We start from the raw sequence: 10,130 nt of genomic DNA, 5'->3' as shown, positions 1-10,130 counted from the left end.
TTCTCTCACTACGTTACAGTTCTTTCACTCCCGCAACGCCATTGCGTTAGTGTTTTGGAGAGCGGGTTGTTTACCTCAAAGTGCCCAGGGACAGAGAGCTCGGCCTGACGGTCCCTTGAGAAGTGTGCCAGACGAGACGGCGGTTGTCTGCGTCACTTATTTATTCGATTGACATCTATTTTACAGCAGAAGGGAAGCAATGGTGAAGTCTACGAAGGCAATGACCGCTCCGTACTGTGTCCGGTTACTATTACCATTTTACCAGTGGAAACCGTTGGAGAATGATTGTAGTTCTGAGCACCATATTATGCTAGCTGCTGCTTGATGCTGTCGACGTCAGACATTGTGCTTGCTGGAAGTCTGTGTTCGCTGGAACCAGGGTTGAGCTTGAAAAATACCAGTATCGGCGACACAGGAGTGAATGTTCTTACAAAAATCGTTGGAGAGAAGTTTGCCATCTCCCATCTAGATATTTCGGGAACACGCGTCTCCGATAATGGCGTATCTCGATTATGTCAGGTAAGTCGTCTGTCTGAAAGTTTCCTAACAAAACGAACCGTTTCTCACTAATGTTCAACTGTCTGCGTGGCTCCATATATCCCTGTCCATACCGATCCAGAGGGGAGACGCATTTTTACTGCAAGTGTAATTTCCCGCCATCCACGTGTACGTGGAGCTTCCAAATGTCATCGGATGGGAATCGACCGCTGTAGTATTGCGCTCCCACTGTACTGGTTACCTTTTTTGCGGAAACTCCGTGGTTGAATACGGCTGTGGGTCCAGCACGCACATTGGACATGTGTGCCTCTGGTTGTCAAGTCTTGAATTTCTTCTGGCTTTAGGAAATATCCCAATGCAGTTCAATAAAAACGTTGGCGTTACCTGCCGTAGGCCACGATGGACTGTCGAGCATAGTTCTCATGCTAGAGAGTCCCGGAAGCAAAACTCTAGAGAAGCTGTCTTTTCAGGTGGATGACAAAACAACTTTATCCCATGTACACGCTGTTAGCGAAACCGACGTCCTGCTCCAGCAGCTTTCCGAGGAAGTCCAGATGGCGGAAACAGCTATCAAGAAGAAACTGGAGTCCCAAGTGGAGAAGAGTGAAGAAGCTGCAAACAAAGAAGCAGGATTGCCGGAACGGCCTACAGAGGTGTTGCAGAGAAACGAAGCACAAGAGAACACAGACGCAGACGGTAGTGTGGGAGACAATGAAGCTTACCAGCAATCTCTACTGGAGAGAGAACATCTCAGGGACTACGGAGATGCCAGCTCTCCTCAGGTAACTTCAGCCATGTACTTCCTTCAACATACAACAACGAAATCTTGAGCTACCACAGGAATACACTCATCCACTACCGCAGTCCTTTGCTAAAAGTCAAGAAACACGCTATAGAGCAGTCATTGTGAAAACCATACTAGGGCATCCAGTGAACGAAGGGTCTTAATCTTGGTTTCGTAACAGTGCTTTTCCCTTGCAGTAGTGCGTCCAATTTCACCACTACCAACCCAACCAAATTAAAGGCAGCATCAGGACCAGTGAGGCGTCACCTCCGGAACAACAATTACACACCATATGGTGCGTTTGAATCACTGACATAGTGGTTCCCGTTCTTGATCCCGAGCTGGCAAAGAGTCGCATAGCTCTGCCATACTTGCTCAAACTCGTAGAAGATCAATTTTGCATGAAATGGGTTTACCTGCTAGACGCCCCATCCTGGCACTCTAGCGAAAGAAGACAGCAAGCAGAAACGTGACGAAACTCCCTGCGATGATATTGCGTGCAGACCTTGACCCTCCTACTGGAGCGAATGGTTCGGGCTGTCGAGGCGCGCGAGTGTCTGACGTCGATCTCCTGCAGCGGGGTACAGAGTACTGACAGTCGGGTCGCCGCAGCTCTCGTGCCTCTCTCTCAACTCTGTACGATCCATGCTCTTGCCGCCCAAACTCATCAGCAGCGGGATACCGCATTTGCGCAAAGCTTTGCAGAAAACTGGACACAAGATGTTCTCAAAGAGATTGGCACGGGTAAGAAGTATTCTACTTCCCATAGCGACCCACGACTACATGCAAAGACGGATGGGAAGGCACATTGACTTCTTACTGCGTTCGGTGACACCCTGAGTCTAAAATCGAGCTTCAGATATCCGCGGCGTAGGCAAGGGGGGTCACTAATGGTACTAGGAAATAGGAGCTCGCGTTAGTTCTTGGGAAAACAACTTCCGAACCCCCCCATTTTCGGTGGGAGTTAAACGGGATACCACCGACGTTTCTGATGACGGCAGAGACAACGAAAGCTTTTTGGGCAAATGTGCCATTGAATACTGAGAAAGTGTATCACCCGGTTTAACTCAACGAACAGCACCATTCGTCCTGCCAAGCTTGGGGTGACGCAGAATATCCTAAAACACGGCCGCGCCGCGCAACCTCCATATCAGCCTGTGTCATAGCCGTTGTCTGGCGGAATGAATTGACTCACAGTAAACTACTGAATTGGCCGCTTGGTCGACAGGGCATCTGCAGGGTAGACACTTACCGAAATAAGGGCGCATTCGGTACCTGGCTGTAGAATTGTAGACTGAGAAATCTTTCGGGGTCTTGTGTTCTGTGGATTTGCAATGAATGGTTGTTACCAAGCTTCTGGGGATTTAGCTGTACTGCTTATGTGAGGTCTTCTTGTTGTGTTCCATTGTCGTTGACTGCAATCATGATCAGGACAAGAAGTGGGAAAAGAATCAAATCTTCCTGTTCGGTCCTTTGTTTCCCGGACGCTCAACAGACACATTCCGATGGCATTGTACAGCTTGCATCTCGAAAAGGAGAGCAATCCTTGGTGTGTCGACACACCTAAGAAGGAATTAGCGTTCCTTGCTAGTCAGCTCCAGATCTAAATCCTTCCAAGGTAAGCTTACGCGACTGACAGTTTTTTCAGGGCTGCAATAGCAAATTCCTCCAACATGCCATACCAGTTCAGGGTCCGTTTTCTACAAGCCTCGTTAGAAAAAGCAGATCATCCTGACTTTCTATCTTTGTATTGGCCCTCGCTTGAAGAGCCGTTTTTCGCAGCAAATGAGCCTGTACACGTCGCTACAATATATGGCCGAAACTATACCGCACCGAAAGCCCTGTTCCCACAGCCCATCCAGCTACAATTTCCCTATTTACGGATGTCTCCTCAGGCTGACCAAGCGGAACCGAATCCTTCCAACCGCTTCGGTATTCGTTCCATCTGCGCTTAAACCTTCCCGGGCCGGCTGTGCGGTAGCACCATCTGGAAGTAGGTGCTCTCGCTGGTCTGGCGGCTTCGAGGAAACGCGTGTGGAGGCCGACCAAAAGACGGCCAAGTAGGTGGCTTTCAAAAACGGCGCGACCGAACGCGAAAACGCGCTCATGCTCTCTCTCGTGCCAGCGAGCGCTATTTTCGCGGGACAATACGAGCAATGCCGCCCATCCGGTTGCAACAGGGACTGACGTTGTTCCGCACTCTGTTGCGGCGAATTACTTTCACATTTCTTTTCCTAGTGACTTTTGCCAGAAAAGGCTCAGAAAATTGTTTTCAACATCCTGCTTCTGATCAGTTGTCCAATAATCCAGAAGTTTCTGTTCGACAGGACCGTGTCATTAACTGTCAAAATGGCGAGCCAGCAGTCACATGCGGAACAAAGCAAAGGGCTGATGGAGCGAGCAAAAGAAACAGTCATGACAGCCGGCGAGACTGCAAAAGAGGCAGCAGTGGACGCGTACAATGCTGCCAGCGAGAGCGTGGCGAACCTGACCAGGCATATCAGTGGAGAGAATCACGGTGACACTGCGGAGAAAAAGGCACACGAAGCAAAAGAGTCGGCTAAGGATGCAGCATCTACAGCACGCGAAGGCATTTCTAACGCGACCCGCGATGTATCTGAGTCTGTCTCGAAGGACCCGAAGATCCAAGGAAAGATTGGCTAAGCCGGCTGTTAATCGGGCCGACGTACCTCCAGATGTGCCTTTCTTATACCATGTGAGGTTGTGGATCGCATAATTACCTGTATGAAGAGCGAGTGGACGTTTCTTTTCGTACAGTTCTATTGTGCCCCCTCAGCGCTTACCAAAGGGGTTGGTGCTCTGTTGTTTGTGCTCCGCGATTCACTTATGACGTATTAACCATAACGCGACTATGCAACCCATTGTAAAACGGTCTGACTCCGCTAGGCACTATACGTTTGTCAAAAAGCGTTACTTCTACAGCTTTCGTTTTCACGGCCCGACTAATTCGGTAAATTCTGTATTGCCTGCATTGTAGAGAACAGCCCCAGACTAGTGTTTTTTACTAGTGCCCATTTTAGCGTTTTGACGTTAATTGTTTCTTCGCTACTAAACAAGCAACAGAAAATAGAAATGATTGGCACCCACAGGAGATAGCTAGGAACTTCGTTCCGCCGATTACGTCATGATTTTTAACCCATATGGACAAATTGTGTTAAGAATTGGGGAGCTGTCGGAAATTTTGGAACTCTGAGGACGGGAGTATCAGCTAACGATAACTCAAGTGTCGACTGTCACATCGAACACGCTAAAGTCAGACGCCATCCCTGACGCAACCCCTAGGTTTCATAGGAGAAAAATGATTCCTTCTGGTTCTAGCTTCGCGGGGTCATTGTTTTCTTGCATTACAACTTTTTTTGAGTCTCTCTGCTCGACTGTCGGGGGCGCCTGCACACCGGTGTCAAAGCCTTCTCGATCAGCTTTTTCTAGCCAGTTCCAAGGTTTTCTTCTCTTCCACAGATGAAACCAGCTAGTGAAGTGTCCCGGTCGTCTTATGCTGCATGCTTGCCACACGTGCACTGAGTTACTCATGTGAATCTCTTGTTTAACTTCCTCCACCGATACGCAGGTTGTAATGCTGGGATGGATCCATCGTGTCGCACTTCACTGCCACTGGCCAGCGCCATGCTATCGTTCTATTGTTTCACTCACATTGCAACATAATCCAGATGTCTCCATTTGCTGTGTAGCTCCGTGCCTGTGCCTACCTGCTTTGGCATGGTTGCGAACAAGCAAATCAGGGAAGCTCGGACAGAGACCAGATAGAACAGACGACTGTTGATTTTTCTCAATGACCGTCGTTATTTCTACTTCCTGTGCACCTGTCGGCTGTATCAAGTGCCTAATAGCTTTAAACCGCGTTCTAATTTTTGGACTCAAATATCCATTAAAGCAGCAACTGAAATAAAAATTCTTACCCTGTCGATTCTGTGCCACATGAAGTCAGTCTACCCACAGGAACGTTTCCGTGTCACTGATGTGTCCAGCCCTGCGAGTAAGCAGTCGATCTACCAGAATAAACCCCGCCTGAGAATGGTTCAGTACGAGTTCAACGGCTGGGAGCGGGGGGTGCGGACACATCGATCGTAGCAGTTTTAATGATGAAAAGTCAGACCACAACATGACCAGCCATGCCGTCTAATAGCTCTGAAGCGATGAGTATAGAAAGTTTGACAACTTTCATATGCAGACTAGACCCCCCCCTCATAAACCCTATAATTTCATCTAGTAACGGTTCAGTCTAACTCAATCACTTGAACAGCTCGGGCCGTCATCGAAAACATAAAAAGGGAGAATACTTTGCAGTCTCGAAGGCCTTTCCAGACGTAAGCAGTCCATGCCTCGCGCGTGCAGTTGTTATCGGGCGCGACCACACAGCCCCAAAAGGACTTAGCATTCTCAGTCTGATGGGATGTCGTCCACTACCAGTCTTTCGCCAAGCGTGTCGTGATGCAGTCTCTCACCAGAAGCAGCAGGCACACGCGTGCCAATCATGTTATAAGCGTGTCCAACCGTAACAAAAGGATATGCTGGGGACCGCAAAAAGTGTTGTGTACACACACCAACAACACGCTGCATATTTGGCCATCAGACACTGGAACGGAAAAAGTTGACAGATCGCTCTCCCGACCAAAGCTAAACGCATCAATGCAAAACGTTAACAGGAGAACCCATTATAACTCGCCCAGACGACAGCACCAGACTTACGGGATCACTGGTTCCAATGCAAAACAGGCAAGCTGCGGCATCAGATGAAGAGCACCTTGTACGGCACGAACTATGCAGCGGCGCCATTGTCGCGATGGCACCACGATCCGTCAAAATGGTGTTCTTGCCAGTTAGTGTTCTTCCCTTTTCTTCTGATTGCGGTGCATTCTCTCATCGGAAGCTTGTTTTTCAAAACTAGAAGCCAAGTGAGTTGCGTCTTCAGCTACCTCTTTCATCTTCTTGGCAATTTTCAGTTTGGTATCAACTCCAGCATCTTCTGTGGCGCCAGTTAACTTGCTCCACCATGAAGACCCCGTTTCGGTCGCTTTGTCTTCCACCTCCTGCGCTAACTCTCTTGCTTCTGCAGTTTTTTCTCTTGCGCCACTCCACCAAGCGTTCGCTTGTTCTTGTGCTTTAGCCGCTGCCTCTTTGGCAGCTTCATTGGCCTGTTCCCCGGTTCGCCACCAGCTAGAAGCCGTCTCCTTCACAGCGTCTTCTGCGTCTCCCGCCTTATCTTCTACGCTGCCCCACCACACAGATGCCTGTCGTTTTGCTTCTTTCGCAGCATCACCAGCATGGACTGTTGCTTGAGTGGCAGTTCTCCACCAGGAGGTGGCTCCATTCTCTGCTGCTTCTTTTGCTTCCTCCTTCTTGCTCATGGCACTTTCCCACCATGACGGGGCAGACGTTTTAGCCTTTTCTGTGATGTCCGAAATGCTCTGCTGGGCTCTTCGTGCTTCATCCTTTGCGCCTCCCCACCAGGATGAAATGGCGTGTCTCGCCTTGGCGACAACACCGCCTGTGCTATCTTTGAGGTCTTGGCCTTTGCCTTTCGCAGAACCCCACCACGAAGCTGCCTTATCTTCCCCCTCGTCCACCGCAATCTCCGCTTGGTGTTTCATGTCCCCAGCTTTCTCTTTCGTATCACTCCACCATGACGCAGTTTTGTCTTTTGCTCTGTCCGCGACCTCAGTTGCGGCTGCCTTCACGCCGTCAGAAGATCGCTTCGCACTGTCCGACCATGACGAGGCTGTATCGCTAGCGTGTTCTGCCGCGCTTTTTGCGTTGTTCATCCACGTCGAGGCGGTATCTGCCGTTCTTCTCTTGGCATCTTCAGCTGTGCCTTCCAAGGCAGAAGACACATCCTGCCACCACGACGATCCTTTTTCCTTCAGACGTCCCCCCGCTTCTGCCGACTTCTCCTTTACTTCATGTGCCCCTTTTTCGGCACTTTCGGAAATTGTTCCTACCAAGGAAGAAACCGTCTCCATAGCGTTTACGCTGTTGTCTTTGGCAGTTTGGCTTGCCTCATCGAGTCTATCCTTAACGGCCTCGTTGGCGGAGGTCCACCAGGTTGATGCAGTGTCCTTAATATTCCCACCAGACTCTTGTAACTTTCGCTGTAGTTCTTTAGCCTTCGCCGCAGCCTGTTCGCGAGATCCTTCAGCCCATTCCTTCACGGTGTTGTGAATCGTACCAGCCGCTCCGGCAGCTTTCTCTTTTACAGAATTGACAGCATCTGCTGCCCGACCTGCCGCGTCCTGCCCACTCTTTTTCAGCGTTTCAACAGATTCACTTGCTGCTTTTCTAGCAGCGTCTGTTCCATCCTTTGTTGCTTTGACAGGGTCATCTTTAAGCACCTTGCCCAACGTCGCTGCCGCCTCTCCCGCATATTGGATCCCTGCGCCAGTTGCCTGTCCGGCATGGACAACACCGTCCCAGATTTTGTGTCCCGTTGATTCACGTGCTGAAACACAGGTGACTGTAATGTACACAGCAGTCGCAGAAACGACTAACGTCTGCTTAGAAAGAAACTTCATTTTTGTTTACTGCCGAGCACTGAAATAACAGAGTCCAATATGAGACACACTTGAAGCCAAAATGTGAGTTTTCCAGTTGCAGAACTACCTGAATGACAGTGCGAAAACCCTAGAGGCGATACTGGGTAGCTATCATAATGAGGATGGCAAGTAGATTACGAGGTTCATCATGAAGGCCAAAAAGCGGCATCACATGGCTTGTCCGAAGCTTCGTACAGCGAAAGCCGGGCAGCTGGTCAGCCGTTTCAGTTGCAGCACCACATCAGCACGGCGACCGCACAACCTGCCTGAGAGTCGTAGCTGGACTTTCTACTGGCAGTGCCATTGCTCGAAAAGTTCGTCGCTAGGCGCCAGGCGCGCGCGCGTTGAAGCCAGGCATCTAGCTCATTTGAGCGATTGCTCGCTCGATGACGTTTAACTCGAGAATATACTAGCTTCAGACCGCCTTTCAGCAGGCCTGTTGCCTGGCAGCCAAATGATATCGGTCACGGACCAGTGTTTATAGCATTAACTGTGAAGAGAGGCTCAGGTCCAAACAGTCCGACTGACTGTTCAACAGAATCTTTCTCTTGATGCACTACGCTGTGTAGGATTTTTTTCAGCCCGCGCGTACCATTCCCTTGATGGTTAGTTCCTCGCCGAACGTCAGTGCAAGCGTTGAGGCGTCCAACCATTGTCATTTAGTAGCCTAACAATGAGGGCCTTCTCCAGATATTTTGCTGCTGGCGGTAACGGTGGCCTGTTTAATACGGCCAAGGAAGCGGCCCTCGATGCAAAGTCCACTGCAAAAGCGCGGCTGACAGCCGTCACTCAAGAGGCAACAAACATCGCGAAGCAGATAGCGCACCCCGTCGAAGCTGTCAAGGACAAGGCGAAAGGCGTGGGTGAGATCGTTAACGATACTGCAGAAGCTCTTAAAGAGAAAGGCAAGAAGGCTTTAGTCGACTCAGGTCTGAAAGCGAGAGAGGCTGTCTCACAAACACCTGTCAAGGATTCAGCAAGCAGTGCTGGAAGACAACTGAAGGATGCAATGGAACATGTGTCTGAAACTGCCAAACCCGAGGCACCGAAAGCTGCATCGAGCCGACGAGGCAGTGCTAACCCCACGAGCGCGGAATTCAAAAGCATCGGTGAGGACGCGATGATGTACGGCCGAGAGCTCACCGGCCAGACACCGCAAGAAGCTGCCGAGGATGTGGCAAGAGTTGCTAGAAGTGAGGCTGAGGGCAAAGCAGTGGACACGGGGAAGCGGAGAAGCAGTTAAAATGACTGGCGAAATCCGTGTGGACGCTGGGTTGCCGCACAGTGGATAGGGTTTTGTAACTTTTTTCTCTCTTACAGCATGTTTCCGTATGCGGGAACCAGCGAGGCGTGAATGCAAGTCTGAAGTTACTGGTCGGTGTGACTGGCGTGTTCGTTTGCGTGTCTCGTTGTAGCAACGTTGTCACAACTGACGGTCGCGATGATGGACAGTTGCTTCCTTTTCTGAGGTCGATTCGGGTACTCCCAAGTCGTTCCCTATTTATTCTGGACACGCTGCCACTTGCATATTTCCATGCGATGCTCTTGGTTTTGCAAACCCCTGGAATATGCAGCCGTGAGAGAGGTTGCATAAAAGAATGACGCAAGCAAGCATACGTACGCAGGTATGCCGCTAATCCTATGGCCCTAATGTCTCCGTGGTAAAGGAAAGTCTGGTCAACTAAGGTATTGAGAATGATGTGAATCTTCACACCGTTTTCTCGTGAGGTCCACGAGGGTATCTGAGGCCACTGATGGTAGAGAAGCCACGGCGCTCAACGAACAGTTACCTTGGGCAAACCTCTTGTCATCACTTTTCACCCCACCCTTGCCACGCGGTATCACTAGAGGGTGTAGCATCATAGTTCTCTGGAACCGATACCTCAGAAAACCTGTGCAAGCAGTGACATTTGAAATGTTGTTGGAGCACGATCATGTATCTGCAGCTTTTAGTTTTGCAAAGATGCATAAAAATTCTACAGCCACCTTTCACTTCCTGAAAGGACTGTCTTCCAGCCAGTTAGCACTGATAATTGATGACGCCAGGGCTGCTCCACAAGGAGCTTGTCTGCTATGAGAGCCGCCTGCACAGTTATTTACTCATGTTGGCAATAGTTGGGTCATGGAACGGACGCAAGTGTCCTTGTAACCGGTGAGCGTCACTGATCCAAACAATGGAGGAAACCTTTTTTCTGAGCGATCACTGCGCCTGACATTCACAAATCGTCATCCTATTAGATTTTGACTCCTTCCTAGAGAGCATGATTGGTACGGCATGG

At 49.9% G+C, this 10,130-nt stretch overlaps 4 protein-coding genes across 4 annotated transcripts; 3 read left to right on the top strand and 1 right to left on the bottom strand.

Annotated features, from left to right (window-relative positions):
* Positions 1 to 324: 324 nt before the first annotated feature.
* On the top strand, positions 325 to 1,328 carry NCLIV_068710 (conserved hypothetical protein; the record flags this gene model as incomplete). The annotated part of the gene is made up of 2 exons (XM_003886424.1): positions 325 to 519; positions 843 to 1,328. The coding sequence occupies 2 exons, from the start codon at positions 325 to 327 to the stop codon at positions 1,326 to 1,328; spliced, it is 681 nt and encodes a 226-aa protein (XP_003886473.1).
* A 2,303-nt stretch (positions 1,329 to 3,631) lies between these two features.
* On the top strand, positions 3,632 to 3,946 carry NCLIV_068700 (putative late embryogenesis abundant domain-containing protein; the record flags this gene model as incomplete). The annotated part of the gene is made up of 1 exon (XM_003886423.1): positions 3,632 to 3,946. One exon carries the CDS (start codon positions 3,632 to 3,634, stop codon positions 3,944 to 3,946), a length of 315 nt encoding a protein of 104 aa, XP_003886472.1.
* A 2,195-nt stretch (positions 3,947 to 6,141) lies between these two features.
* Positions 6,142 to 7,830, bottom strand: NCLIV_068690 (putative late embryogenesis abundant domain-containing protein; the record flags this gene model as incomplete). Its single annotated transcript, XM_003886422.1, has 1 exon — positions 6,142 to 7,830. One exon carries the CDS (start codon positions 7,828 to 7,830, stop codon positions 6,142 to 6,144), a length of 1,689 nt encoding a protein of 562 aa, XP_003886471.1.
* Positions 7,831 to 8,524: 694 nt separating this feature from the next.
* On the top strand, positions 8,525 to 9,094 carry NCLIV_068680 (putative LEA1 protein; the record flags this gene model as incomplete). The annotated part of the gene is made up of 1 exon (XM_003886421.1): positions 8,525 to 9,094. The coding sequence occupies one exon, from the start codon at positions 8,525 to 8,527 to the stop codon at positions 9,092 to 9,094; it is 570 nt and encodes a 189-aa protein (XP_003886470.1).
* Between the last annotated feature and the right edge of the window lie 1,036 nt (positions 9,095 to 10,130).

Source organism: Neospora caninum, chromosome XII (genome assembly GCF_000208865.1).
Source record: "Neospora caninum Liverpool complete genome, chromosome XII".
Classification (NCBI taxonomy): Eukaryota; Apicomplexa; class Conoidasida; order Eucoccidiorida; family Sarcocystidae; genus Neospora; species Neospora caninum.
The sequence above is the reverse complement of the archived record's forward strand: the minus strand, read 5'-3'. Positions and strand labels throughout refer to the sequence as shown.